Source organism: Selaginella moellendorffii, unplaced genomic scaffold, assembly GCF_000143415.4.
Source record: "Selaginella moellendorffii unplaced genomic scaffold, v1.0 SELMOscaffold_6, whole genome shotgun sequence".
Classification (NCBI taxonomy): Eukaryota; Viridiplantae; Streptophyta; class Lycopodiopsida; order Selaginellales; family Selaginellaceae; genus Selaginella; species Selaginella moellendorffii.
Window position 1 is genome coordinate 296,908 of NW_003314267.1, and position 26,888 is coordinate 323,795.

General features: G+C 44.2%; 6 protein-coding genes and 2 long non-coding RNA genes across 15 annotated transcripts in view; 5 read left to right on the forward strand and 3 right to left on the reverse strand.

The window, feature by feature from the left end:
• Window positions 1–11,090: 11,090 nt before the first annotated feature.
• LOC112344897 lies at window positions 11,091–12,426 on the reverse strand. 3 transcript variants are annotated; one of them, XR_002991859.1, is made up of 4 exons: window positions 12,054–12,425; window positions 11,878–12,000; window positions 11,736–11,807; window positions 11,091–11,682 (listed from the first exon to the last, which is right to left on the reverse strand). It is a non-coding gene; the product is annotated as an uncharacterized LOC112344897 (long non-coding RNA). The 3 variants fall into 3 exon arrangements; XR_002991858.1 differs by having other exon boundaries at window positions 11,091–11,549; window positions 11,584–11,682; window positions 11,736–12,000; XR_002991857.1 differs by having other exon boundaries at window positions 11,736–12,000; window positions 12,054–12,426.
• Window positions 12,301–14,557, forward strand: LOC9633978 (protein NRT1/ PTR FAMILY 8.1). 2 transcript variants are annotated; one of them, XM_024670440.1, is made up of 5 exons: window positions 12,301–12,378; window positions 12,435–12,558; window positions 12,758–12,975; window positions 13,025–13,587; window positions 13,641–14,557. In XM_024670440.1, the coding sequence occupies exons 1-5, from the start codon at window positions 12,376–12,378 to the stop codon at window positions 14,494–14,496; spliced, it is 1,764 nt and encodes a 587-aa protein (XP_024526208.1). In that variant the 5' UTR covers window positions 12,301–12,375; the 3' UTR covers window positions 14,497–14,557. The 2 variants fall into 2 exon arrangements, with proteins under 2 accessions (XP_024526208.1, XP_002965429.1); XM_002965383.2 differs by lacking the exon at window positions 12,301–12,378 and having other exon boundaries at window positions 12,411–12,558.
• On the reverse strand, window positions 12,464–13,296 carry LOC112344898. Of its 3 annotated transcripts, none has more exons than XR_002991861.1 (5): window positions 13,182–13,296; window positions 13,042–13,115; window positions 12,928–12,972; window positions 12,635–12,828; window positions 12,464–12,580 (listed from the first exon to the last, which is right to left on the reverse strand). It is a non-coding gene; the product is annotated as an uncharacterized LOC112344898 (long non-coding RNA). The 3 variants fall into 3 exon arrangements; XR_002991862.1 differs by having other exon boundaries at window positions 13,048–13,115; window positions 13,192–13,287; XR_002991860.1 differs by having other exon boundaries at window positions 13,192–13,287.
• LOC9633979 (probable 2-oxoglutarate-dependent dioxygenase ANS) lies at window positions 14,519–16,147 on the forward strand. Its single transcript, XM_002965384.2, has 3 exons — window positions 14,519–15,125; window positions 15,199–15,526; window positions 15,807–16,147. Exons 1-3 carry the CDS (start codon window positions 14,590–14,592, stop codon window positions 16,068–16,070), a joined length of 1,128 nt encoding a protein of 375 aa, XP_002965430.1. The 5' UTR covers window positions 14,519–14,589; the 3' UTR covers window positions 16,071–16,147.
• Window positions 16,148–16,163: 16 nt separating this feature from the next.
• LOC9633980 (cytochrome c oxidase subunit 6b-3) lies at window positions 16,164–17,165 on the forward strand. The gene is made up of 5 exons (XM_002965385.2): window positions 16,164–16,267; window positions 16,389–16,478; window positions 16,541–16,632; window positions 16,831–16,912; window positions 17,008–17,165. The coding sequence occupies exons 1-5, from the start codon at window positions 16,205–16,207 to the stop codon at window positions 17,059–17,061; spliced, it is 381 nt and encodes a 126-aa protein (XP_002965431.2). The 5' UTR covers window positions 16,164–16,204; the 3' UTR covers window positions 17,062–17,165.
• A 137-nt stretch (window positions 17,166–17,302) lies between these two features.
• LOC9633981 (brassinosteroid LRR receptor kinase BRL1) lies at window positions 17,303–21,210 on the forward strand. The gene has a single exon (XM_024670599.1). The coding sequence runs from the start codon at window positions 17,631–17,633 to the stop codon at window positions 21,177–21,179; it is 3,549 nt and encodes a 1,182-aa protein (XP_024526367.1). The 5' UTR covers window positions 17,303–17,630; the 3' UTR covers window positions 21,180–21,210.
• Window positions 21,211–21,389: 179 nt separating this feature from the next.
• On the reverse strand, window positions 21,390–22,750 carry LOC9633982 (telomere repeat-binding protein 6). 3 transcript variants are annotated; one of them, XM_024670601.1, is made up of 4 exons: window positions 22,265–22,750; window positions 21,739–22,214; window positions 21,632–21,691; window positions 21,390–21,564 (listed from the first exon to the last, which is right to left on the reverse strand). In XM_024670601.1, the coding sequence occupies exons 2-4, from the start codon at window positions 22,093–22,095 to the stop codon at window positions 21,412–21,414; spliced, it is 570 nt and encodes a 189-aa protein (XP_024526369.1). In that variant the 5' UTR covers window positions 22,096–22,214; window positions 22,265–22,750; the 3' UTR covers window positions 21,390–21,411. The 3 variants fall into 3 exon arrangements, with proteins under 3 accessions (XP_024526369.1, XP_024526370.1, XP_024526368.1); XM_024670602.1 differs by lacking the exon at window positions 22,265–22,750 and having other exon boundaries at window positions 21,739–22,023; window positions 22,078–22,237; XM_024670600.1 differs by lacking the exon at window positions 22,265–22,750 and having other exon boundaries at window positions 21,739–22,237.
• Window positions 22,751–25,045: 2,295 nt separating this feature from the next.
• The window catches only part of LOC9635337 (sulfhydryl oxidase 2), a 2,449-nt gene continuing 606 nt past the window's right edge, over window positions 25,046–26,888 (forward strand). The window contains exons 1-11 of the mRNA XM_024670388.1: window positions 25,046–25,279; window positions 25,330–25,354; window positions 25,413–25,505; window positions 25,564–25,754; window positions 25,836–25,899; window positions 25,961–26,038; window positions 26,091–26,164; window positions 26,217–26,390; window positions 26,440–26,586; window positions 26,657–26,720; window positions 26,778–26,888. Of these exons, the coding sequence (XP_024526156.1) occupies window positions 25,086–25,279; window positions 25,330–25,354; window positions 25,413–25,505; window positions 25,564–25,754; window positions 25,836–25,899; window positions 25,961–26,038; window positions 26,091–26,164; window positions 26,217–26,390; window positions 26,440–26,586; window positions 26,657–26,720; window positions 26,778–26,888 (1,215 nt within the window). The 5' untranslated portion in view covers window positions 25,046–25,085. The remainder of the gene's footprint in view (window positions 25,280–25,329; window positions 25,355–25,412; window positions 25,506–25,563; window positions 25,755–25,835; window positions 25,900–25,960; window positions 26,039–26,090; window positions 26,165–26,216; window positions 26,391–26,439; window positions 26,587–26,656; window positions 26,721–26,777) is intronic.

The window sequence follows — 26,888 nt, forward strand, 5'->3', positions numbered from 1 at the left end:
TAGACTCTGTTTGACACCATTTTACATGCAGGTGCTGGATACGAGGAACTGGTGCTCATGAGATTGTACCGGACCCTCGTTCATAGTGCAATGGGCTTGGAGTTTGGCTCCAAATTCAAGTGTGCTACACCCCATCTCATTCATTATATTTTGATGCCACTTGCACCAAAGTGTTCAAGTTAGATATACCAAGCTTTCACCCTAAGCAATTTAATCATGCATCACAACTTTGAGGCATCCCCTACTTAGTAGTATGCCCAATTCAATCTTTTTACTGAGAGTCTATGACCACCAAAAAATGAGTGTCCTCATATTCCAAACCATTACCACGCTTTAGTGAATTAAGACTCGAACCCAAGCACTAGAGGGTTAGGATTCAAACCCAACCTCCGTATATGCATCTACAGATGGCATCACCTAGGATGCCTAGCATGAATCCCCACACCAGTGTACCAAATTATACTCAATATGCACTACTAATCACAACTTAGGAACTTAGTTCCTCTAAACTGCCAAGTCCTCTTACTTAACAAGTCTGTGATCATGCATGGACTCCTGCATGCTTGGCCCCATGGGCCACCTCTTTTGAAGTCAACACCTTCAACTAGGGTCTTTGTTCCTTTGACTTGCCAATCTCACTTAGCAAGTTGCTCAACTAGTGTAATATGGTTTTATGCATAAGCGTATAAGTACTCAACCATTGACTTTTGTTTAAAGCCATCTCTTTGAACACTTGAGAACTACTTTTCCAACCTTGATAGCCTCACCTCATGGCAAGTTTTAAGACCATGCTTTTGTTATGCGACTTTAATTTCGCATATTCTATGAACCATTTACACTTGTCTTTTTAGATACTAATCTACCTAGAATTATCTTTGGGAATTTTGAAGTAACTCTATCTTTTAGCTTGTTAAGGCTTTTCCTTTCACAAGTCTTCTAATTGTCATACAATCTAATATAGACAATTCCACATTTTAGACTCTTCATGGCATCACGATTGCCATTAACAACACTTTTGAGCACTCACTTGATTTTCCACTCCCAACTTGCATAACCATTCTTGGTTATACCCTTTGATTACTGTAGTTATCTTTTTACTATTTGCTTTTAGCCTCACATGTTTCTTTTGGTTATCCTCTTCCAGACTAGTAAGATAGCTTTGCACTTTTTACCATATATTGGCAAATATTGTTAGGGATGAATTTACCAGATAGATTAGAGAGTGGTTCCTTAATCCGGATATACTCACCTTGTAATCTTATATACCGGGATTAATATTGCTACTTACGAGTCTTCATATGCCCATCATTAACTTTGCCAAAATCCCTTTTGGCTTTGTACAATTTGGAAAGAGGGACTTCTCCCATCTCCGCAATCTTAGACATTGAATCATACCTTTTATCCATTATTCATTAGAGATTTAGTCCCTTGGGCATTATCTAATGCCTTCATAATACTAAACACCACTTTCTAGTGTTTTAGAGTGTCTAGGTATCATAATGATGACTTTTTTTTACAATGAGCATTTCACTTTTGAACATTAACTTACTATATTGCAATATAAACAATTTATCCTCTCGAGGGATATATTTAACATTTTTATCCTAATAAGAAGTTTTGGGTAGTTAATTTTTACCAATCCAATCAATTATGTTGCACTTTTTGCTTAGTTGCCTCATAATTGTCAATTTTTACAACTCATTATTGATACTTCCATATCTCAATCATTATTTGGGTTATCACACTTTAATTGCATGCCTTTTAACTTAAGCTATGCCATTTCCATTTCCATTGGGATTTATTTGGCAACAAGTTCTTGTGAACCCATTAATTTGACATTAAAGCATCACACATTAGCACATTTGGTGTTTCCACACCATTAACACTATAAGCCTACCTTTATGATGCTTTTCACTTGTGTTTAGGTCTTTGTCAAGACCAAAGTAATCTATAGTCCAACTTCACTCACTCACTCAACTCAAACACACCCAAGCACCAAGTTCATCTCTTTAGAACTTTCATTGATTGAAACAGGGGTATATCTAGGGATCAGTTGGCTTAGTGACAGCCCAATTCAAGAGTTCTTCCAGGATTTCTCTCATTAATCGATACCACACTTGACCATAGATGGGGCAGTGAGTCACCATAGTCTGCTCCAACTGAATGCTCAGTCTCTCTACTGCCTAGCACACTCTCAAATTGTGGGTGACACGATCTACATGTGGATCACGTCAAGGGACTTCATGCTGTTACACCATTTCCATGCACCTGTTCCACTCCTGAATAACTGCCCCCTATGACCTCTAAACACCCTCCTAAATCCTCGGGAAGATTCCATCTAGAACCTCCTAGAATATTCCTAGGCTATTGTATATATACTCAGAATATTCTCCTTTGGAATATTCCAGCTTTAACACACTAATAAAGCTTCTTCAGAAGCTTTCTCGGCTCCAAAACCACTTGAACTTCACCAACTTCAGCTGCATCTCTCTTCTAGGGCTCTAGCATGCTACTTCACTTCCTTTTGGACTTCCTCCAACTCACAAACCACACAAATCTCCAAAAAACAAGGGAAAAATGCAAAGTGAGTCAACCTTCTCAATTGACACCACTCCATGACAAAACTGGCGACAGTCCTAGGAGCCTCTGAAAGCTAAGACACTCCTCAACCTCACCATTTACCTCTCCAAGTCTCACTTTGATAACCACTCTCAACTTCTAGTTGAAACTTCATCATCACCATATTTGCTGGAAATTGAGGTCTTAAGCCTCAACAAGTGGCAACTGCAGTGGGATGCTCTTCTTCTAAGTTAAAGCAAACTCACAAATCCCTCACATTGAGCCTAAGGCGGTTTTCATCCCCATAGAAATGCCTTGGGCTGAAATTGTAACTTAGACTTAGTTTCTGGCTTTGTTATTCTATGTTTAACAATCTTTGCAGTGCAATTTCTTGCAACATAGAGCTCCATTTCTCTTGTCATTTCTTTCATTTGATACATCTCTTTCTCAGTTTTCTTTTGAGGTGGGGCCTTCTTGGGTCAAGATGTTATAAGAATTAATGCATGCAAGAGTTTTTCAGTCAAGATTCTTGAGTTGTTTACACATGATCTTTTTTTTTTTTTGGTTTTTCTTTTTCTAGGGTTGTAGCTTATTTGAGATCTTTCCAATGAGTTTAATCTTGAGTGATTCCATGAGCTAGAGCATTTGTTCTTTGCAAAAATCCACTGTGTAATCTCATCTTAGAGAGAAAAAGAAAAATCTTGAGAGTTTTTCTTTCAAATCATGGCTTTTTTTTGTGGGTTCTTGTTGTGATAATTTTTTATTAAACTTGCAAAAGGCATATTTCTCCCTCACAAAAAAGCTTTCTTTGTGCTTTCTCCTCTTTTGGGCACAAACTCATGTGTCATGGCCATTTTTAGACTATCATTGACACATTTATTCTTCCAACATAACAATCTCCTCTTTCATTTGTTGGTCTTTTGGATTGTTGCGACAATGCTTGACTTGGCTCTTGCTGAATGGCTTGGTTTTGGGAGTATAGTGGTTCTTTTCAACTTCAAACTCTATTTAGATTGTGGCTCTAGGCTCTTTCAACATTCAAAAGTGCTCCAACTTGAAAGGATATCATGCACTTTTCACAATCTTTAAGGTTATGGGTTCTTGCCATATTAGGGTCTATAACAATCTCTTATGGTTGCTTGTTGCAGCTAGTGGCCAAGATCCTCAAGATTCTATAGTTTAGAGGTGAGATTTTTAGAATATTCTATCTATAAAATCTTTTTGTTTACAAGAATATTCTACTTAAATATTCTTTGTGTATGTATAAAACCCCAAGAGTTCTCAGGAGAAAATAAGGTTTTTTTTTTTACATTTGCTCCCATAACTTGTAGAGAAAAGCATTGAGGTTTTGAGCTTTATCACTACAGCTTGCTAGTGGCAATATAGTGGCCTGGAAGCTATAAATTTTTCCTTTCAATTTGCCAGCTTACCTTGTCTATCCAACCAACACTGCTTTAGCTTTTAGCTAAGTTCCCTCGCCAAGGTTCCCGCCTATTGTACCAGCTCCTACTTGGTTTCAGCTACTCACTGCACAAGCAACAGAGTGTTAGCCATCCATCCACGGATTCTCAAATCTCTCCCAATCCTCCTTCCCGGGTTAGACTGGACTTAAGGTTCAGCTACACTCCCTGCAAGCACAAGCAGCTAAGCACACTAAGCCTCCAAGTTCCTAGCACCCTTTGGTACAACAAGACTTGATCATAGAACCCTCTAAATCCCAAGCCTTGGGTGCAACACTTGCTTCAGGATGCCGGGGCGAAACACCGTGGCCTAACGGCCCGGTATAGGTACCTCTACCCCCCCCCCCCCCCCACTTCCATGCCGAAGGGAAGGCCCAAGCCCCTAGGAAGGGTGAGGACCAATGAAACATAAGGTACTTAAGTGGGGCACCACTCCACATGAGCCGGGAGCATTGCAGTCAATTTTCCTTCCGGGAGTAGGAGCTATTCTTGAGCACTTTCTTGGGTGGCCCTCCGACACCACCTGAGTCCATGCTCACTCCCACCCAAGGCCCCTTGGTCCCAGTCTCAACCTCAAGTCAATTTGGAAGCACCACTGGAGAGTTCCTTCAAGACTGGTTCCTAAACCTCGCTATCCCTACTATATTTTTGGGGAACCCCTTGCAGCGCCCCCCCCCCCCGGGAGACACATGCTTTGGGCTTTCACCCCTTGACCTATATTAATACTCAGACTCGCTCTCGGACTCGATCTCGGACCCGAATTTGGACTTGGTCTCGGACTCGATCTCGGACCCGAATTTGGACTTGGTCTCGGACTCGATCTCGGGCTCGACCTCGGACCCAATCTCGGACTCGACCTCAAATTCGACCTCGGACTTGGTCTCGGACCTGATCTCATATCTCAGACTCTATCTCGAACTCAGTCTCAAACTCGGTCACGGAGTTGGCCTCGGACTCAATCCCGAACTCTATCTCGAACTCGGTCTCAGAGTTGGTCTTAGACTCGATCTTGGACTCAGTCCCATCCGATGAACTCTTTATCATTTTGGTCATGCTTTCGGGGATCCTTTAACCTATGACACCTTGGGGAGTTGGTTCCTTACATGGCCTTAGGATAATAATCTTAAATTTAAGAGTGTTCTTGAGGAGTTAAATCTTCAGAGTGTTTTCTTAATAGGTTGAGAGAGTTTGAGGGAAAATTCTAAAACAAAAGAGAGTAGTTTATAGCTTATTAGTGGCAAAGTAAATTGAATCAATAGAAGAGCATTTTTGTCTTCTCTCTTTTGCAAGAGTGTGATAGTAGAGGAGTTAGGGGCAATTGCATCTTGCTTGGCACTTTAGAGCCTCTATTCTATTAATTCTAAAGTGGCTTATGGCTAGCTAGTGGTAACACAATGGCCCTAAGCTGTCCTATCTCCTTTGAGTGCACTTTATCATCCTTTCTTATATAAAATTCTTCTTGTGCAACACAAGGAATCAAGGCTCTTAATGTTGTAGCCATAAGAATCTTGAAAGAGATAGAGATAAAATATTGTGATTCATAATATTTCAAATGGTTGTATAAAACACCCATGAGGGTGAAACATCAAGAATTTGTGCTTTCAGTCTTGATTGGCAAAAAAGAGCTGCCACAAAAAGGAGGAGGATTGAAGTGTTATACCTCAACATAGTGAACCCAATATGATTTTTTGGTTTTTTATTAATAGAGAATATTCATAGGGTTTAGAGTAGTGAACTTGACTTAGGATAATTAGAAAGCAGTAGGATATCCTCCTATTTATTAATCTCGGGGGTGTGTTATTGGAGTTATGCTTCACAATGCATAATTTAGAGCTAAAATGGAGGAGTTTTAATCAATTTCTTTTAGTTCTCATTTCTCTTTTAGTGAATTTATTTTTGTAATTTAAGTTCAAGTTTTTTGGAGAGATTGAACCAATTCATTTGATGGGCTTTTAGATTTGGCAAAGTGCTATTTAAGGAGTGATTTTTTGGATATAAATTCATTGGGAGTTATGATATGCATATGTTTTTCTCTTAAAGAAAAAACATAATTCTAAGATGAAGCTTTGCATGGTGAGAATTCTTTCCATCTTATCCATTCTTGCAAAATCTTATTTCTCATATTTACACATTTCCATTATTTTTGCTATTTCTTTCTTTTCCATATTGTGGTAATATTAAGTGTTTGGAATTCATTTTCATTGTTGTTTGTTATATAATATATGCCATACTTTCCTATTTCATTTGAGTTATGCCATTTTCATTTTCATAGAGTTTTAACCAAATTTGAATTATTTTCTCTTATACTATGTTGTTGCATATGTGTAAAGTTTTTATCTTTCTTGCAGTTTTATACATCAAGTTATAGATCATTTTGTGATCTTTCATGCCCATGTTAAATCATTAGATTTGATGTCTAATTTTACAAGATTTAACTATTTTTCTTTAGCCTTCACTCTTATTTAAGTGTAGCCACTATTCTTGTGAGTTTTTTCTTTCCCATTTATACTCTATTTTTGTTTTTCTTTTGTGTGAGAAGAATGACTTGGCTTCCTAGATTGATATTGAACTGTTTTCATAGTAGAAGTTTTCAATAGAAAAGAGTGACACTTATTTTCTTTAAAGATATTTCAATATCTTAGAGGTTTGTTTTTGAAATTTAAGCCACAACTATTTATTTTGGTGATAGGCTTTGGTGAAGGTATTACTTTATAATAGGGAAGTTCTATTTATCTTGATCATCATCTAATTTAATATGGATATTTCTATATGTTAGGCTTTTCATGGTATCATGTTTGAAAGTAGTGAACTTCTGAGCTCATACTTGATTCTCTACTCCTAACTTAAATAACTACTTTTGGTTAAGTCCTTCAATTCATGTTGTTCAATTCTATCCATTTATTATTTTCTTTTATCTCCACATATTCCTTTTGCTTATTCTTAAGAGGGTAAGTTTGCATACTACTATACCTTAGTAAATATTCTTAAAACCCTAAGATCCAAGGGAACGTACCCTTTCTTTGATTCCCACCAAGTCAAAATTTCACCTATAGAAGTGTTTATCAACATTGTCATTGGGTCAAAGTCTAAAGGTCTATTTACTAAGTTACCTTTGGGACTTCTTCACCATATAATTATATATTTAAGCAAGAGGACCACTTCGTTTTATTTCTATTGTCATGCATTTTAAGACAATATTTTGAACACTACAACCTAACATAAGTTTTGTGAGTACTTTCCTCACTTTCAATCACTAGCCATATGGCTAGAATAATGTTCTAATGAATTACGTAAAAGTTCCAATTAGGTAGTGCCACCCATATTTAAATTGTGAGTATTGACCATTCAATCTCTTAAAGTCTAACACATATGACTACTGTTCGGTAGTTAAATCTTATCATTGAGTTTTCTTGATAATGCATTTGTTATTGAATTTTGTTAGATGGTTTATCCTATATCTTCAAATTTATAATGAATCTTGGTGGTTTTTATCTCTTATTAGTTTATCAAATGATAACTTCATTGAAATACTTTTATATTCTAATATAAAACTTATTTAGTGATAAATTGTTTTCTAAAATATTATTTTCTTTGACTTTGATATTGTTCAACATGTTAATCTTGGGTTTAGTAAAGGATATTGAGTGCATATTAGACCCTCATTTTATAGTATAATAAACTTAGATTTTAGCTCTAAATTCAAGTGTGAGTTGCATACATGCCTCTATCAATAAATGAATATTTATAAATATGTATACAAAATTCTTACTGAATGGTGCAATTTAAGTAATTTTACAATATCATTTTAGAGCTACTAAGAAAATCTCTATGTATGCAACTAAAGTCAAAAACTCTAACAAAATTTATATATGAATTTCTGAGATAATTCCTCTAATACCAAATATAGTGAGATGGTGAAACAGAACTATGTTGATGATATTAAAACCTTCAAATAAGCAAATTAAGAGGAAGAAACTTTTGTTATAGAAGAGGCTGAAACTAAGTTAGAAGAGGAAGAGCTTGGGTCTAAGACTACACCACCGCAACATACGACTCAAAACATTGAGATGGAAAATTTGTGAAAAAAGCTTCACAAATTAAAGAAGGAGAAAAAAAAAAGAAAAAATAGTTAAATCAACTAAACCTAAGCAACCAAATTCCTCTTTAAATTCTCAAAATGATAAAGTTTTGTAATTACCTCAATTGTATAAGTTTTAAATTTTAAGCCCTTGAAACCACCCAACTTCAAAAGTATGTAGGACTATTAGGTTTTAAAAGACTTAAAATTTATGATATGGAAAACTATTTTGTAGTGGTAAATATAGATGATTATATGAGAGTTGTGTATACACAATTCTTTCTCACCAATTATGCCAAAACGTAGTGGCACTAGGTGTGCATTGAAAAAGGGTAAATTAGAAGTTGGAGTAAGATGCAATTTCATATCTATAAATAATATTTGCTAGATGATTTTGGTCTTAAAATTCATGGAGAGCTACGATGGATAAGGCAACATAGGGACCTCATGCACTATGTTAATACATGCACTATGTTACTATGTTAATTATGATTGCAAATATGAGTGATAAAGATATTTTTGGAACATTTAAATTTACTTTCTTCTAAATTTAATTTAAAGATATACTTGGAGTGTAAGGAGGCAATATAGCAACATGGAATAGTATTAGTAGCCATTGTTGGTACCTTGGATAAGAATAACAACTCTAGGAAGACAAAATGAATGAAAATAAATGGTGGAAGGAAAATTCCACTTCTAAAGATTCTAGATAGAAGTTGACCAAGGAGAATTAAGATGCCTACCTTCTAGGACTGCAGGGATGTCATAGTAGTGTGTAGTGTGCTTTGCAAACATTTTAAGCATAACTAAAATATATAGGGAGATATTGAGGTAGATATGTTAGGCAAGCTTTAGAAAGATGATGCTCAGAATCAGCCAAAGTATTATGCCTAACTATCACCAACTCGATTGCATTCAATTTCTTTCCACTCTGAGTGACTCTCACACCTTCCCAACAATTGGGATCACACAGCTAAAAATTTCTATAAGAGATCTCTTGTGATTGTCCATGGGGTGGGGCTTGGTCTACCCTTGCACTTCAAAATTCCACCTTTTATACTCTTAGGTTTGAGATTCCATTGATCTATTGCACTACATGGGATTCTTATGTTTAGATTTTATATATTTTACCACTTTTTAACAATGCCATATGGATCAATGCTATAGTTTCTACACTTCTATAGTTAAGTGCTATTGGAACAATAGGAAATTGGCAATTGCTAAAGTGCAAGGGGTCATTGAGGCAATATAAACTTGGCAATAGCATTCGCATACCTAGGGCAGCTGGTTGACGTATATGGTACCATTCCACTGGCACCTTGTGGATCAGTATTGGCTTGGATTGTTCACCATGCCCTAGGCAATACAAGCTTATACTCATCATTCTACAATAGAGGGGATAAAAAGTGGACGGTAGAAGATATAGGAGTAAGATTCAAAGGATTTCACCTTATGTCAAACTTTAGAAACTTTTTTTTTTCTCCATTGACTTAGAAACAAGCTTAAAAATAATATATATTTGAACAATAATGCAGAAATTTATAGTAAATTTAAGATGTTTTACATTTTCATAATTGGTCTACTTTTAAGTTTATGCAGGTTGTCACTTGCATACTCAAGTATGGCAATCAAAGAATGTGAAAGAGTTGGACATGTATTTCTTAATCCTGATACTTTCTGTCAATGCTCTTTTGATGTTGTTAGCATATATACAGATAATCAAGTTCCAGATATTTATTACTCAAGACTTGGCCATTTAGTAATGATCCTTCTTATTCGTCAAATACATGAGCATACAATGGATGATATTACTCAAGCTTTTGATGATTGCTGGGAGGAATGCTTACAATTTGACTATCCTAGCTGTAGGATAACATTATTGGATAATTCTATGCGCCTCTATATTGAGAATGGAAATCGAGAATTATTATATTCCAATTTATTCAAACAAGAATCAACTTATCCCTCATGTTTAAGAAAATAAACTTAGTTTTAAATTGTTGTTAAAATTTTAAAAATTTACTAGAATTTCATTAGTCCTGAAATTTTTGGGAAATTATTTTCTCAACTTTAGAAACTTAGAGGCTCTTATATTACATATGCTACAATAGGTAAAACAGAAAATCCACTAATAAAATATGGATCTATCATTTAGAAGTATCACCTCCATTTGCACCAATGGAATGTACAAAGGAAGCTGGCAGCATGTTTCTATCTGAATCAAGCCAAATTTCGACCTAGAGCAAAAACAAATTTTCCAAAGATTGGCATAAGGTAAAAACCTTTGAATCTTATTCCAACTATCAATATATCACTCACTTTTTACTATATTTGTACAATAATAAAGGAACTTTAACTTATAGTTCCCTCTATTTTAGAAGAAAACCCTTGAATAACGAGTATAAGCTTTTATATGTCATAGTCACAATCCTAATACTTTATAAATGGGTTGTATTCTACATTTATAATCAAATTTCATTTAGGTAGCTCTAGGGAATGCAACAAATTAAAGCCTCTTCCTTCTAGGATGGGGGGGGGAGGAGTGAGCCACAGCTATGGCTGAATCTTGGTGATTAAAGAGTAGGTAGAAGTGGAAAAGGGCAACCTATATGGTTTAATAGGAATATCCCAAGAAGCAAAATAACTTACGAAAAGTTTTTTGTATGAGGGATCTTCCAGCTGCTGGATTTATCGTCGGCTGCGGGACCTTCCTGAATGCCGAAAACTTGGAGAAATCAGTACCTCCTGGCTTGTGGTTGAAGGTGGAAGCGAGCTGCAACCCGAAGAACAAGTATCCGGTCAACTCCTTGAGATTCTCTTCTAGGGTTGATAAGTCATATAAAAAAACCGTCCTAAGCACCTTGGCATTGAGATTCTTGAAGGGTTCAACAAGGCCGCTGACAGTGTCAAGAGGATCATACTCTGCACAGCAATACTAAATTCTTAATGGAATAGTTTGATCCAATAAGTACACGAGATTGTTGTAAATAGTATGGGAGAGCAGCCAGCTTGATTCACTGCTAAAACATACAACTATAAAAGCGCATCCCGTGACCTGGAGCTTCAACGTAGAAAGCCCAACTTCCGTACCACTCAAGCCGAGAATCTAGAATGGGAAAAGCTACACGGCGCTCAGGCCGGACTGCCTCCCCATGCCGACTTGGAAATCTCAAGTTCAAAGTGTTGGAAGTAGGTGTCCAAAGACCAAAGATATCGCAGAAGGAGATCATCTATGGCGGTGCCTGGTCTCCGTCCAGCATCGACAAAGCAGTGAGTGTGGAGCCAGTCAGCGGCCGAGGCATTGCTTTGGTGAAGCATTCGTAAGATATCAAGCGAGAAAAACTTAGTCAGCAACCCACAATCCAGTGGTGGAACGTAACGCTGGCTTCCCAAAGTCAGTCTCAGCTGCTTCCTAGTGCTCTCGGCTAGTGAGAAAGAGTACGAGCGGATGTCTGATAAAAAAACTAAGTTCACGACGAAGCATACCTCCGTCCTTTATGGTTTTAAGCGGACTGGACTTATAAAGCGACTCCAATCAGCGGTTTTGAGCAACACCACCCCGTACCTCCGATGATTAAGAATTTACTGTATGAAGTCATTTTTTAAAAGAAAGAAGCTTGAGGCGATAGTACGCAAACCTTAAAATGATTCTTTCAGGAATGTTGACCATGTAGAAATGCTACACGAGATAAGAACGCGAGATCTTCCACCTTGCAAAGATAAGGCATCACGTAATTAAGAAAACTTCAGCTTGTCACTTAGATTCTCCGTCACTTCAACCTTGAAGGCCTCGTGAGCGTTACAGCTCTTTTTCCCACGCTCCAAGCACCACACATTTTATGTTTTCTTGCAACTTCTGTCCACCTCACCACGCAAAAGAGGAGAGCAGCTCTCCTCCACATTCTGCGAAACAAATCGATGTCTCAAAACAGTGGAAGAATTAAAATTTACCGAACCTGTTCTTGTAGCCTCGGAATCAACACAACGTTTCACAGAGTCCACGGAGCCTCTTAAGGGATTCCACCACCACCATCTTTCCCTTCTCTTTAGTGTAGTACTGGCACTCCATTCCTTTAACAGTTACTTGTTCCCCACCATCTCAAAATGCTGTCCTCCATAAAAACTTGCAAACTTTAGATCGCTCTCCTTGTAAGAGTGAGCATGACCCTTGTGGTCCTTCCTTTGTCTGGTTCCAGCTTCAGAATTTCCTTGCACTAAGCATCTCTCCGAGTCGATTTAAAGCGGACCAGCGCGAGTCACCAGCCGGAAGTGTTCTTCATGGTGAGTTCCATTTTCGTTTCTGCGGATCCGAGTCGATGAACTGAATGTCTTTCCAGGAGGACAACCAGAAGGGGAAGCAGCTGAACCGGGAAGCTACTGGCGATGGAACTCTGGATCTGTTCGGAAGGCCTGCTGTGAAATGCAAAACCGGTGGATGGTTTACATCCTCGCTTATCCTTGGTATTCTTCCTTCCCCTCAGCTCTGGAAGGATCATCAAAATCAATGCTCAGGAAAACACTGTAGAGAATCGCTTACGAGTTGCCAGAATCCTCCTAAACTTTCTGAGTGCTTATAGAATATAAGATAGCGATGATATTCGAGCGCTATCGAGCGCTGGCTACAGGCTTTGTTGCTTATTGCTGTACTTTGCTGATCTAGGAACACAAGGATTTGCGGCCGTTGGCTACTTTGGAGTCTGCACGAACCTCATCCTCTACCTCACCAGAGTCCTGCACGAAGGCAATGCGGTCGCAGCAAACAACGTGAGCAACTGGATTGGAACATCTTACGTGACATCTTTAATTGGAGGATTTTTGGGGGACGCATACCTTGGAAGATTCTGGACTGCAGCAGTTTTCCTCGTCATCTACCTCCTGGTAAGTAAATTCCGTAAGAAACAGAAGAAGCGAAGCATTTTCTGTGCAGGGAATGGTGTTGCTTACACTTACAGCAACCGTGAAAGCGTTTAAACCCCCAGCGTGCACGAGAAATCAGTCCTTCTGCCCCAAAACTTCACCTGAAAAAACAACACTGTTATACGTTGCACTATACATCATAGCACTTGGCTATGGCGGACACCAACCTTGCCTTACCTCTTTGGGAGCTGATCAGTTCGACAAGGAAGATCCGAAAGAGCAGACAGAGGCCACCAGGTTCTTCAGCTGGTACTACATGTCCATCACGTTTGGTGCAATCACGGCGGGAGTGCTTTTCGTTTACGTAGAAGACAATATCGGCTGGGGTGTAGGATTCGGGCTCTCAACCGCAGCAGCGGTGGCAGCAGTGGTAGCCTTCTTTATCGGAGCTCCAAGATACCGCCAGCAGCGAACCGGAGGAAATCCCTTCACCAGGGTAGCACAGGTATTTAATGCCGCGCTGCATAAACACCACGTAAAAGTTCCTTCGGACAGCTCACTTCTTTACGAAGTCGACTTCAAAGGCTCTGCGATACAAGGAAGTCGTAAGATTCTCCACAGTGACGAGTTCAGGTAAAGAACTCGGTTTGTCTAGATCAAAAACATTAAAGCCCCGGTTTTGACAGATACCTTGACAAAGCAGCAACGGAGATCGACAGTGATACAGTGGCTGGAACCAGCGAGAAAAATCCATGGCGACTCTGCACGATCACACAAGTCGAGGAGGTAAAATGCATCCTAAGAATTCTCCCTATCTGGGCCAGTAGCATCCTCTTCTCCACCCTCTACACGCAAATGAGTACCTTGTTCGTGGAGCAAGGCGCCACCATGAACACCCACGTCGCGGGCTTTAAAATCCCGCCAGCGTCCCTTTCCACTTTCACCATGATCAGCGTTCTCCTCTCGGCCCCTACATACGAGTACGTGGTGGTTCCACTAGGACGAAAGATCACAGGAAATAAAAGAGGACTTACGAGCCTCCAGCGGATGGGAGTTGGACTGATCGTCGTCACGGTGGCAATGATCTTCGCGGCACTGGTGGAGATCTTCCGCCTCAAATCCGCAAGAGCTCACGGCTTGATCGATGCAGCCAAGCCGGTCCCAATGAGCGTCTTCTGGCAAATCCCGCAATACTTCCTGGTTGGAGCCTCCGAGGTCTTCACTTACATCGGCCAGCTCGATTTCTTCTACGAGGAATCCCCCGACGCGATCCGGAGCCTGAGCGTGGCGCTGTCGCCGACGTCGTTCGCGCTGGGGAATTACGTGAGTAGCCTGCTGGTGACCTGCGTGATGGAGCTCACGAGCAAGGGCGCCCGGCTGGGATGGATCCCAAACAACCTCAACCGCGGCCATCTCGATTACTACTTCTGGCTGCTCAGCGCCATCAGCATTCTCAACCTGGCGTTCTACCTGGCCTGCGCGATCTGGTACAAATTTATCCAGATCGATCGCCACGACGACGCTGCTCGCGAAGAGCCCTAAAATATTTTCTAGGGCTATTTGATTTGACTGACTGGTGGGAAAAATCTGTAATACATTTGTGACCAGGTTCATTGGATTGTTCTAGCAGGAAGAATGGGAATAGAGAATCTCAAGGAAGAGACGGCGCCGACGGTCGCCGAGGATCTTGCGCGCTCGCTCCAGGAATTGGGCATCGATCCCTCGTTCGTTGTCTCGCCGGAGCATCGCCCCAGTGGGCAATCGCAGCTAGAATCTCCGATCGAGGAGCGCGGCGGCAGCAACATTCCAATCATCGATTTGGCCGCGCTCGGTGGATCATCGCAGGCCGGCAAGGACAAGATCGTGGAGGAAATCCGGAGCGCGAGCCAGGAATGGGGGTTTTTCCAGGTAATCAATCACGGGGTGTCACTGGAGCTGCTGAGCGATGTGGAGAAGGAGGCTCGGGATTTCTTCGCGCTGCCGCTGGAGGAGAAGAGGAAGATCCGTCGCAGCAGCGTGAATCCTGTCGGCTACTACGAGTCGGAGCTCACCAAGAACACGCGCGACTGGAAGGAGGTTTTCGATTACGTGGTGAAGAGGAAGGACGATTTCCCATCCGAGTTTAATCTCTTCTTCGAGAACCAGTGGCCGGAGGGTCGCGAAAAATTCCGGTAAGGCTGGCGCTCTTCTTCCAGATTTTTGGTTTCTTCATGATCTGGGCGTGATCTTCGTTTCTTTGTGAAGAGATTCTTGCGAGAAATGGATCAAAGCGGTGGACGAGCTCTCGTTTAAAGTCCTGGAGCTTTTAGCGCTCAGCCTCGGCGTGGATCCCAGGTACTTTTTCGAGTTCTTCGGCAGGGACAACACCTCGATCATGCGACTCAACTTCTACGCGAAGTGCCCAGTCCCGGATCTTGTTCTCGGCGTGAGCCGCCACAAGGACCAGGGCGCGCTCACGGTGCTCGTCCAGGACGAAGTTGGCGGCCTCGAGGTGAGACGAAAGGATGGCGAGTGGATTCGAGTCACTCCTCGCAAGGACGCGTTCGTGATCAACGTTGGGGACCTCATGCAAGTAAGCTATCATCCTCTCCTAGATCATGTTCTTCGTAGAGATCTATGATCTTTCCTTTCGCTAGAAGAAAGAACTAGGAAAACTCTATAAAGTTCTCTTCGAGAGTTCTTTCTCTAGGACTCTCGAAGCTATATAGCTCTAGAACTACAAAGAGGTCTGGAGCTAGAGCACTATAGAGCATTAGAAACAAGGAAATGCTAGAGAGTCTCTTAGACATTTCCATAGCTTGCACTTTATAGACATTGTCCTTGATCGTGATCTAACAAGGGTTTTCTTCCAGGTGTGGAGCAATGATCTCTATCACAGCGTGGAGCACCGAGTGGTGGTGAACGAGAACCGCGACCGGTTCTCATCGCCATACTTCATGTTCCCGAGCTACAAATCCGACATCGCCCCGATCGAAAGCCTCACGGATCCGATCAAGAACCCGCCCAAGTACGCCAAATTCAACTGGGGAGAGTTTGACAAGAACAGGAAAGACAGCAACTTCAAGCGCTTGGGCGTGGAGAACCTCCAGATCTATCACTACGCCATCAATAATTAGTTAGAACTAAGTGGAATGCTTCATCATTAATTAATTAGCACTGGGTCTAAATAATAAAGAATATACTATAGATAGAATATTCTCTCTTTTTCTTTTATGTGAATCCAGGAAATTGGGGGAAGTTCTAGGGCAGGATGGGCTTAGCGCAGGGAAAGATCGCATTCGCTGAGGTGGGCGAGAAGCAGCCGGCGAATCAGGTATGGTAGAGCAATTCCCCGGCGGGCATTTCACTCTGGCGCTAGGGTTTAAGCAAGACTCCCTTCTTTCCTCCTACATTCTTTCGATCGTTTGATGATCCAATCCGTGTGTTCTGTGTAGGCTGAGGACGATACTGTGGTTGAAGTAGATGACGAATCGAAGCAGGCGATTGAGGAGGAAGAAGCGAAAGAAGCGAGGAGGACGATCACGGTAGGGTGTGGCTTTTTCTCTTTTTCTCTTTGCTTCGATGTGGTAGTAACGTTCTATCACAGGTCGCGGACATAAAAACCGCTCCATTCGATATTCGCTTCCCTTCGACCAACCAGACCAAGCACTGCTACACTCGCTACATCGAGTTCCACAAGTAAGTCGTCTCCAAAATTCGACAAAAGTTCTTGTCTTTTTTTCTACAAAGTTCTCAACTCTGGCTTGATTCTTCCTTTTTTTTTTTTTCTTGCGATCTCTTTCTCCAAAATTCTCAAAGTTCTTGCTTGATTTCTCCAAAGTTCTCAAAGTTTTTTTTGAACTTGGGCTTGATTCTTCCTTGCGATCTTTCTCTCAGGTGCCAGAAGGAAAGGGGCGAGGGTGCTCCGGAATGCCAGAAGTACGCGCGATACTATCGATCGCTGTGTCCCTCGGAATGGGTAAGCAAGAAAAATAGAAAATCTATAGATCTTTCTTGTTCTTGGCTAAATTTTTCATCCAAGATCTATACTCATTTCTTTCCACCAATTGCCAGATCGAGAGATGGAACGAGCAGCGAGCGGATGGTGTGTTTTGTGGGCCTTACTGAAAGATAAACAATGGTTCTCAATAAACCCTAATGGCTACCTTTTTCAGTAAAGAATCATAATAACCCTAAGGGCCTTTTTCATTAAAAAAAGGATTCTTTTGTAATTCTTTTTTCTTGGTACTGCCCTAATTACCACCTTTTGTCTTTGACCCCATATTTTCTAAAGTCACAAGTGGGACATTTAGGTCCACCCCACCAATTGCGGACTGCGCACGTAACCGCGCGTGGGTCGTGGGTCAAGGCCCCAATCGCGCGGTTCCGCGCGCTGTTCTTGCGGTATAAGCGAGTGAACTTGTCGGGGGCTCCTCGGTCTATCGAGATGGGTGTTGTTGGTCGGAGTAAAAATCAAAATCTCCACCACGGGATTACCACCACTAATACCGATGGATCCAAAATCCCCACCTCCCCACTGCCAATGTCTCTATCTCTTGTTACTCGTGGTTGATTCGGTCGTTCGTGGGTCATCGTCTTCCTCCATGGTTGTCCATTGGAACCCATCGCTCTAGCGTAAGTGGCCAATCCTTCCATCGCCAGTGATCACTCCACCATCGCCCAAGAACGAGGAGAGAATGCTCCACCATGTCTTCTTGGTGGCCATCTCCGTGCTTGCTCTGGATTCCACTGCTGCCACTGATCTCTCCTGTGCGTCCGAGCGATCGGCATTGCTGGAGTTTCGAGCCAGGCTAGGCGGCGGCGGCGGCGGCGGTGGAGTGCTCGAGAGCTGGAGCAGCGGTGCCACCGTAAGTTCGTCCTGGCGAGGAGTGACGCTGGGAAGCCGGGGCCAGGTAGTCAAGCTCGAGCTCTCGTCGCTGGAGCTCACGGGAGAGCTCTATCCGGTCTGGGACTTCTTGCCGGCGCTCCAGGTGATGAATCTCTCGCACAACTCGCTAGGTGGTCGCTTGGATTTCTCGAGCTCCTGTGGCGGCGCTGCGCTCGTGTCCCTGGATCTCAGCTTCAACCGGCTTGCGGGGCCTGTGCGTGAGGAAGTCCGTCGCTTCCAGGCGCTCCAGCTCCTACGCCTCGACCACAATGGCTTGTCCGGCGAGCTCCCGCGGGGTCTCTTCGAGCTGCGGTCGCTGGTAGCTCTCGATCTCTCCTGGAACAACTTCTCGGGGCCCGTGAGCTCCGACTTTGAGCTCCTCCGCCGGATGGAGCTCCTCGATCTCTCGCACAACAACTTCTCGGGTGCGTTGCCGGCTTCCAACTTGTCCAGGATGGCCGCATTGGCGAAGCTCGATGTTTCTTCCAATGCCTTGGACTCGATCAAGGTGGTGGAAATGGGCTTGTTCCAGCAGCTACGAACTCTCGATCTCAGCAGTAACAGCTTCTCTGGAAACCTCCCGGAGTTTGTGTTCGCCACCACCTCGCTCGAGGTACTTAATCTCTCCTCGAACCAGTTCACCGGGCCTGTCCGAGAGAAAGCTTCTGGCGAGAGGAGGATCCGAGTGCTCGATATGGCATCCAATGCCTTGACGGGTGACCTGAGTGGCCTCGTCGGCCTCACGTTGCTGGAGCATCTCAACCTGGCCGGAAACAACCTCTCTGGAACGATACCGTCGGAGCTTGGACACTTCGCCAACTTAACCATGCTCGATCTCTGTGCCAACGAGTTCCAAGGTGGAATCCCGGACAGCTTCTCCAACTTGGCCAAGCTCGAGCACCTGAAAGTGTCGAACAACCTGCTCTCGTACATGCCCGACGTTGGCGTCTCTCTTCCGAAGAGCCTCAGAGTTCTCAGTGCCGGCAGCAATCTCTTCTCGGGGCCACTTCGCGTGTCGTATAACTCCGCTCCGTCCACCTTGGAGGTCTTGTATCTTCCAGAGAACCGCTTCACGGGCCCGCTTCCACCAGAGCTTGGCCAGCTGAAGAACCTCAAGAAGATCATCCTCAACCAGAACAGCTTCGTAGGGAGCATTCCACCGTCGATAGCGCACTGCCAGCTCCTGGAAGAGATATGGATCAACAGCAATCTTCTCACAGGTCACATACCCCCGGAGCTCTTCACGCTCAAGCATCTCCGAGCGCTTGTTCTGGCCAACAACAGCTTGTCCGGCTCTCCAGTCCCCCTGGGTATTTCGCAGTCCAAGACACTCGAGGTGCTGTGGCTGGAGCAGAACAACTTCTCGGGCCCGATATCTTCCGAGGTTGGCCAACTTTCCAATCTTCTCATGCTGTCGCTCGCCTCCAACAAGTTGACGGGACACATACCTGCGTCTCTCGGCAAGCTGACTAATCTCGTCGGCCTGGACCTCGGCTTAAACGCTCTCTCGGGACGTATACCGGACGAGCTAGCAGACCTCTCTTCCATCCAGTTTCTTTTCTTGAGTGGAAACCGGATGGAGCAGCGGATACCGGGATGGATTGGTAACTTGTCCAGGCTCCGGGCCGTGGATCTGTCCTTCAATAGATTCAGCGGGAGTATTCCGACGGCCTGGAGTAACTCCACGCTAACGAGCCTGTCTCCCAGGTACTCGGACAAACCTCCATCGGCACTCGTCTACAACAACGAGGGACAGAGATTTATCGGCTATGCTTTGCCGACCACCCTGGACTTCTCGCATAACGAGCTCGTTGGAGGCATTCCCGCTGAGCTGGGAGCGTTGAGGAACTTGCAAATACTGAACTTGAGCCACAACAGGCTCCAGGGAAGTATTCCTCCGTCTCTGGGAAACGTGCCTGCTCTGCTGAAGCTCGACTTGTCCAGGAACAATCTCACCGGCACTATTCCACAAGCGTTGTGCAAGCTGACGTTCCTGTCCGACTTGGATCTCTCGGACAACCATCTGAAAGGTGCCATCCCGAGCTCCACCCAGTTTCAGACGTTTGGCAACTCTTCGTTCGCTGGCAATCCAGACCTTTGCGGAGCTCCACTCCCAGAATGCCGTCTGGAGCAGGACGAAGCTCGCTCGGACATTGGAACAATCTCTGCTGTCCAGAAACTGATTCCTCTGTACGTCGTAATTGCTGGAAGCCTCGGATTCTGCGGCTTCTGGGTGCTCTTCATCATCCTGATACGGAAACGTCAAAAGCTACTCTCGCAGGAGGAAGACGAGGATGAATACAGCAAGAAAAAGCGTTACCTCAACTCCTCGGAAGTGTCCAACATGAGCGAAGGCGTAGCTTGGATCCATCCGAACGAGCTGATGTCTGCAACGAGCAACTACAGCCATGCAAACATCATAGGTGACGGGGGCTTCGGAATAGTGTACAAGGCGATTCTAGCGGATGGATCGGCCGTAGCGGTGAAGAAGTTGATAACAGACGGAGGATTTGGGATGCAGGGGGAGCGAGAGTTCCTTGCCGAGATGCAGACGCTGGGAAAAATAAAGCATAAGAACCTGGTGTGCCTCAAAGGATACTCTTGCGACGGAAAGGACAGGATACTGGTGTATAAGTACCTCAAGAACGGGAACCTCGACACCTGGTTGCACTGTCGGGATGCCGGAGTGAAGCCTCTGGACTGGAAGACGCGCTTCCACATAATCCTCGGAGCAGCTCGAGGCATTACTTTCCTCCACCACGAGTGCTTCCCTCCCATCGTCCACAGAGACATCAAGGCCAGCAACATCCTTCTCGACGAAGACTTCCAGGCTCATGTTGCGGACTTTGGCCTTGCGAGGTTGATGAGAGACGCTGGCGATACTCATGTCTCCACCGACGTTGCCGGGACCGTTGGCTACATTCCACCGGAGTATAACAGCTCGTGCATGGCCACCATGCGCGGAGACGTCTACAGCTTCGGCGTTGTCGTTCTCGAGACCATCATGGGGAAGCGTCCCACGGACAAAGGTTTCCGGAGAGCTGGAGGCATCGGTCATTTGGCTGGAGAGCGCGTCACAGTCCAGGAGCTCCAGTCGGCCATCGACGCGGCCATGCTAGCCGAAAACACCACCGCCAGCCCCACGAACGCTGCAGAAGTTTCGGCAGAGATTCTCGAGGTGATGAAGATAGCCTGTTTGTGCTGCGTCGATAAACCAGGCAAGCGACCCGAGATGACGCACGTCGTGAGGATGCTGGAAGGCGTGGAAAGGCGACACTCGAACGGTGCGTCCAATCTTGTAAGTCCACCGTCTGTAGACGGAGGGTCTAAGCACTTCCTGAATAATGTAGAGACTTGAGAATGAAAAGGATGTGTGAAATTGAGTACGAGCTTACCATGACATTCCCCATGCCCTTGAGGGACGAGCAGACAGACATCCAACCAACGCATGGCCGAGATTGTCTTTGAATAAGTAAACAAGACACAGCTTTAGAGAAAAACAAAAGAGAAGTTTTAGTTTGACAGTGTCACCTGTGCACTCGAGTGTATACATGTACAAACAGCCTCTGAGTGGGATTAGATGCTGTTCATTACTTTCTCCTCAGTGTTCTCCCACTTCTGCTTGTCCTGGTTAGTACAGGCATGCTGGTACGCTGGTTCTGCAAAGCTGCTAACTCACGTACACGAGCAAGAATTGGTTGAGGTATAGAAACTGCAAAATGTTTCTTTTTGTTGTGCTCCGCCTTTTATCACAACCAAAAACTGGATCAGACCAAAAGTGCACGAAGGGAAAAAATACATTGAAGGTACCTGCTGCTGCTTTGAAGTAAAGTGGACACGACTTGCTCTGAGTAGGTTCCTCCATTTATCCTGAGAACTTCGCCATGAGCAAGAGTCAAGGAAAAGAAAAACTTTACCTTCAAGTCAACAGCCGTGCGGTATGATACAGATGAAAACTCGAGCTTCTTGATGTCCGCCCACTTCCCTCCACCACAGCGAGCGACCCCTTCGACGAGTATCATAACTTCACGTAGCGTCCAGGGACGATGATGTTTTCTCCTAGTACCTCCATTCGGTGTTGGAACAGTCTCCACATGCTCCCCAGAAAAATCCAACTCACAATCTTCTCCACCCATGCTTTGCACATCTTCGTAGTCTTCAAGCATTTGATCCATACCACCTTCCAGATCGGAGTAACTTTCCTGAACGGAAACACAATGTTCTTCACAAGGCAAAATCTCAAAGGCTGAAAGAACCTTGTCTGAAGAAGACATTGTCTTCTCTTTGCTGGACCCGATGCTGGGACCGCGCTTGCGGGACGACCAGGCGAGTCGCGCAATTTTAGAGGCCTTGCGCTCAGCCTTTAGTTTCTGTGCGATCAGAGAGTTTTAATCTACAAAACTTAGAGAATCAACAAAAACTCGCAAGAAAGCTAAAGCATACCATCATGCTGCTGCGGCGACCGCCGTAAGACACTGCCGCTTGAGTTGGAGACTCAAACTCCGGGTACTCGATATCGCTGCCACTGTCAAGCTTCTCAGTTATATCCCGGTGAGACTTTGCTCCATCACACGAATCAGTTCCATCGGACACCAGCCTGTGAAGCTCTGACGTGAAGTAGAGGTTGTCCGTCTCATCTTCGATGTATCGCCGGTTTGGTTTCCTCTTTCTCTTCCCTTCGACGTTCCTCGCGGCAACAGAAAAGTAAACTTCGCCGGACACGGTAGAGGGATGAACCGTTTCATCGTTGCTAAGAACTTCTTGGCCCCGTGTGGAGTGAACGCCAGCCTTTTCTTTCACATTCCTGGAACTAACGTCGTCACCGTGTTTCACCACGGCTAAAGTAGCAATCTCGTGAAGATTTTCCCTCTCGGCGAAACACTCCACTTGCAAGTCATCGTCCTCGGCCGAAGGAAGCACCGATCCATCATCTCCAACCTGAGATTAAATTCTCTTTAAGGACAAAAAGAAAATTTAAAATGCTCAACGGGAAGAAGAGGAGAGAAAGAACTTGCCCTCACTAGCTTGTAGACGAGGCGATCGAGCGAAATTTCACCGGCATTCTCAATCCTCTCCATCGGCGCCAGGGCGTGACCTTGAATCTCAAGTTCCGGGCATCGCGCAGCTTCATCCCTGCGCTGATCCATACCTGGCGCGCGGCGCTCCCCAAAATCACCTCGAGATCGCGGAAAGAATGTGCAGTTCCAGCCAGCGCCTTCGGATCCTGGGCCAAGAACAACCGTAAAATGGACAACCACGTGGACAGAAAAATGGATGAACCCTAAAAACCGTGATAAGAAATATCGTTTAGAGATTAGGGCTAGCATAATCTTTGACAAAACTTGACCTTTTTTACCAGTATTGACTTGTCCTTTTTTCCGCCTTTTTTCTCTCTGCCTCCGATCAGATCATCCTAGAGGCATTTAAACCGTATAGCCAGACAAGGCTTTCACGGCCTCTGCCATTCTTTTGGCGATTAGCACGTAATGTTCTTCGATCGTACGAGCCAGCTTTGAAAATTTGGCGAGCACAAACTCAACGAAAGCGCTACGCACACCCTTAAATCTTTTCTACCCTTTCCTCCATCCAATTTTCACCTCGTTTCTTATTCGATCCTGGCGTCCAGCTCGCTCGCCAGGAGATAAAACTGGGCCAAGCCTCTGGATCCAGCACGATGGCAACGAGGTAGAGGGTTCCATATCTCCTTTTTTACCACTTCTTTTTACAGCTCCTTTTGTCTGGGTGGTGGTAAATTTCTTGGCGCATCTCGATGCATCGCAGGGTGGCAGCAGCAGGTAGGGGGTCATTATATTGCTGATCTTGCCAATCTCTCATACCATATGATCGTACCATCACCTTCATTCAATTAGACATTGACCGCTTCTATTCTATCAAAAAGTCCAAAGAGATCAAATTTGGCAAGAATTCATATGAATTTTATCCATGATATTCGAAAACATCCATCCAAAACGGCATTTCTAAATCTTTTGGTCTCGGACTTTCATGTGTGAGCGCCCCGAGACTATATGAATGAATATTCTATTCATTGACAATATATCTTCTATTTTTATTTTGTGCCTTTTGCCCGGGAGGGGCATTTATTCGCCATAACCACAAGCCACATGCAAATGCAGTACCTTGAAGGCAGCGTCCGGATCGCGCCACGTCGGACGCGGCGGCGACGTGGCAGCCCAGCTGACGTCGATGGCGGGAATATTCGGCCCATTTGAAAAAAAGGGGCAGGGATCTGATCTGGATCGTTTCCTGGCGATTGTGTTTTGGAGAATTTAAGATGGGAGGGCCACACACACTGGCTCGCCATTGATCGCGACGACTGCTGCTTTGTACGCTTGCTTCCAGCGAATTCAATCGCGCAGATTCGTGAAAGCAAATCCAAAAGCCCACAAACAGTAAAGAATTGGGGGGAAAATTGGCCATGTCGTGAATCGCGATCAGGAGGAATGAAGAGAAAATAAAGAAGAAAAAAAAAACTGGATCCAACCGCAACTTAAATGTGCGCACTCTCGCCACGAAGAGTGGTGTATTTATACAGGGGAATGTGAGTGTGTCGATTGCTTGCTTGCGTATGGCACTGTTCTTCGTGGCGTAGAAAGGAAGAACAGTCTTTGCTTGCTTGGTTTGCTTGAGCCTTGAATTGCTGGAAGGAATGAGGAGGAACACACCGTTTTAGAGCTCTATACTGTATAGAGTGTATGTATGTCCTTGAGATTCTCTATTGGTGCCATTCTCTATTCTATTCTACTGGATTCGCTTGCAGGAAACGTATGTAGCAAGCACGAACAGTAAGTATCGCAACTGGGCATCGTAAAATTCCCGTTTTCTCGTTCCAATTCTCCCCGTATCTAGAGGACGGATCGTCGAAATCGATGTGTGCTTTGATATTGGCATGATTCAATCCCATGACACCATCTACAAACACCGAAAAGAGAAGCTTTACGAAGGTCTAGCAAAGTTCTTCTCGCGAAAGAGAAGCCTTACGAAGATCTAGCAAAAATTTCGTGGCATGGACGAGCAAAGGGTGCTGGCATTGGATTGAGTCGCGCCAATATCATGTGATTGCGTTGTGATCATAGAAGTGGAAGAAAGGAATAATTTTTTTTTCTAGTCATTTTATTCGTGTGGGGTGGTTTCGTTAAAAATGGCGAACGAAGAACAAAGGAGAGCGGTCGTCACTGTCAATGACTTCTCTCTATGTCCCCCTCGGTTAGGTCACCAGGAGCCCTAATTTCCCTGGGCAGGATCCATGGCGCCATGGCAGCTGCCGCTGCTACCGATCCTCTCGATGCTGCTGCTCCTGGCAGCGCGATCTGCGAGCTCGCGGCCTCTGGAGGAGCAGGAGGAGGCGGATGCCGCGGTGGAGCTCACCAAGAACAGCTTCAATCAAACGCTCTGGGCGGCTCCGGCCACTTTCGCGCTCGTTGAGTTCTACGCTCACTGGTAAGCTTAGAGCTCGCAATCACGAGTTTCTCACGAGGATTTTGCTCCAGGTGCCCGGTGTGTAGGATTTATAAGGTGGAGTTTTGAAAAATTTTCTTTGTCTTTGTGGTTTGACACGAGCTTGCAATCGCAGCCTCAATACAGCAAAGTCGCGAAGCTCTTCAATGGAAGAACTGCTGTTCATCCCGGAGAGGTTTTCATGGGCAAGGTCGACTGCGCAGAGGATGTAAGCTTCACTACCAGTAGAGGAAGAGAAACTTATCGACTTGTTTGTTCACTTGCAGGCCAACACTCCCATTTGCAGGAGATTTCAAGTGGATCACTATCCTTCTCTGTACTGGGGTCATCCCGGAAAGCTTGCCTGGGAGAGCTTCGACCCAAAGGATTCGAAGGCTAGCAATGGAATAGAGCTGATACCAAAAACTCCAAGAACAGCCGAGGCGTTACTAGCTTGGATCAACGAGCGCATTGGAAAGTATGTCAAAGTTTTGTGTTTCTAAAGTTTTGTGTTTGTATTCGAAGTTATCGTTTTGCTAACTCTGGCTTTTCCTTCCAGATCTTATACGCTGAATGACGAAGCTCGGGAAACTACACGTGCGAGTATAGTCGAGCAGATCCAGGTAGCTCTTGGTTTTCTCGGTGTTTGCTATGCTAAGGTTCCTTTTCCTTTGGTGATATCTGGTAGCAAAGCCGATGATGTCCCTCTACGATATTGAGGAGTCGACAGCGCTTTCATACAAGTTTATCTTACAAAGCGAAGTAGGAAAGGCTTTCAATTGAAAAAATGATCTTCTAACTGCGTTTCATTTAGATGCTGAATGCAAAAACTCGTGCATCTTTTTTACATTTTTTGCAGCTTCTTGCCGTCCACCATCCGTCAAAAAGGTGTTTTTCTTGTCTTTCAGATGGAAATGAGAATATTTACATTTTCTTTCAGGTGTCGTGAGGGGAGTGCAAACATTCTAGTCCATTTTGAAGACATTTGGCTTGCTGGCGAAAATGCAAAGCCAAATGGCGACTTGCTAATGCGTTTACAGATTTGTGGCGAAAGAACAAGCACCGATGAGTGGATAACATGCCGTGGGAGCAAAAACTATACTCGCGGCTACAGGTCTGATCCCCGGTGGCTTTCATATGTACTGACGTCAATTTACATGCAGCTGTGGACTCTGGCTTTTGTTTCATGCATTGTCTGTCCGTGTAGAAGATTCGGAGAGCAAAACAGCCATACAAACTATTCGTGATTTTATAGCAAGTTTTTTCAACTGTGAAGATTGTCGCGACCATTTCTTGACGATGAGCACGAGGTAGACTTTTTCTAATAGTCATTCTAGAATCATCCCTTCTGACATGCAATGGTTGGTTCTGATGCGCAAGTGCTGCCGATTCTATCAACTCGCGGCGCGATCTGGTACTTTGGTTCTGGCGCGCACACAACCAGGTTGGCTCTCTTTGCATGCAAGAGTAGAAATGGAACTCAACTTTTTCCTCCGTACAGGTTAACAAAAGAGTTGGAGACGCAGAAGCAGAGTCCAAGACTGGCGATCCCAAGTTCCCAAAGCAGCAGTGGCCTCCGAAAGAACTCTGTACAGCATGCAAGAAAGACGGG

Excerpts from the sequence above, each read along its gene's own strand:
- LOC9633982 (XM_024670601.1), bottom strand. The coding sequence starts at position 22,095 with ATGTCTTCTTCAGACAAGGTTCTTTCAGCCTTTGAGATTTTGCCTTGT. Across the intron at positions 21,692-21,738 it reads GCACGGCTGTTGACTTGAAG|GATAAATGGAGGAACCTACT; the intron begins GTAAAGTTTTTC and ends CGAAGTTCTCAG. Across the intron at positions 21,565-21,631 it reads TTACTTCAAAGCAGCAGCAG|GCGGAGCACAACAAAAAGAA; the intron begins GTACCTTCAATG and ends TTGTGATAAAAG.
- LOC9633979 (XM_002965384.2), top strand. The coding sequence starts at position 14,590 with ATGGGAATAGAGAATCTCAAGGAAGAGACGGCGCCGACGGTCGCCGAG. Across the intron at positions 15,126-15,198 it reads GAGGGTCGCGAAAAATTCCG|AGATTCTTGCGAGAAATGGA; the intron begins GTAAGGCTGGCG and ends TTCTTTGTGAAG. Across the intron at positions 15,527-15,806 it reads ACGTTGGGGACCTCATGCAA|GTGTGGAGCAATGATCTCTA; the intron begins GTAAGCTATCAT and ends GTTTTCTTCCAG.
- LOC9633981 (XM_024670599.1), top strand. The coding sequence starts at position 17,631 with ATGCTCCACCATGTCTTCTTGGTGGCCATCTCCGTGCTTGCTCTGGAT.
- LOC9633980 (XM_002965385.2), top strand. The coding sequence starts at position 16,205 with ATGGGCTTAGCGCAGGGAAAGATCGCATTCGCTGAGGTGGGCGAGAAG. Across the intron at positions 16,268-16,388 it reads AGAAGCAGCCGGCGAATCAG|GCTGAGGACGATACTGTGGT; the intron begins GTATGGTAGAGC and ends TGTTCTGTGTAG. Across the intron at positions 16,633-16,830 it reads CGCTACATCGAGTTCCACAA|GTGCCAGAAGGAAAGGGGCG; the intron begins GTAAGTCGTCTC and ends TCTTTCTCTCAG.
- LOC9633978 (XM_002965383.2), top strand. The coding sequence starts at position 12,423 with ATGTCTTTCCAGGAGGACAACCAGAAGGGGAAGCAGCTGAACCGGGAA. Across the intron at positions 12,976-13,024 it reads TCCTCGTCATCTACCTCCTG|GGAATGGTGTTGCTTACACT; the intron begins GTAAGTAAATTC and ends TTTTCTGTGCAG. Across the intron at positions 13,588-13,640 it reads CTCCACAGTGACGAGTTCAG|ATACCTTGACAAAGCAGCAA; the intron begins GTAAAGAACTCG and ends CGGTTTTGACAG.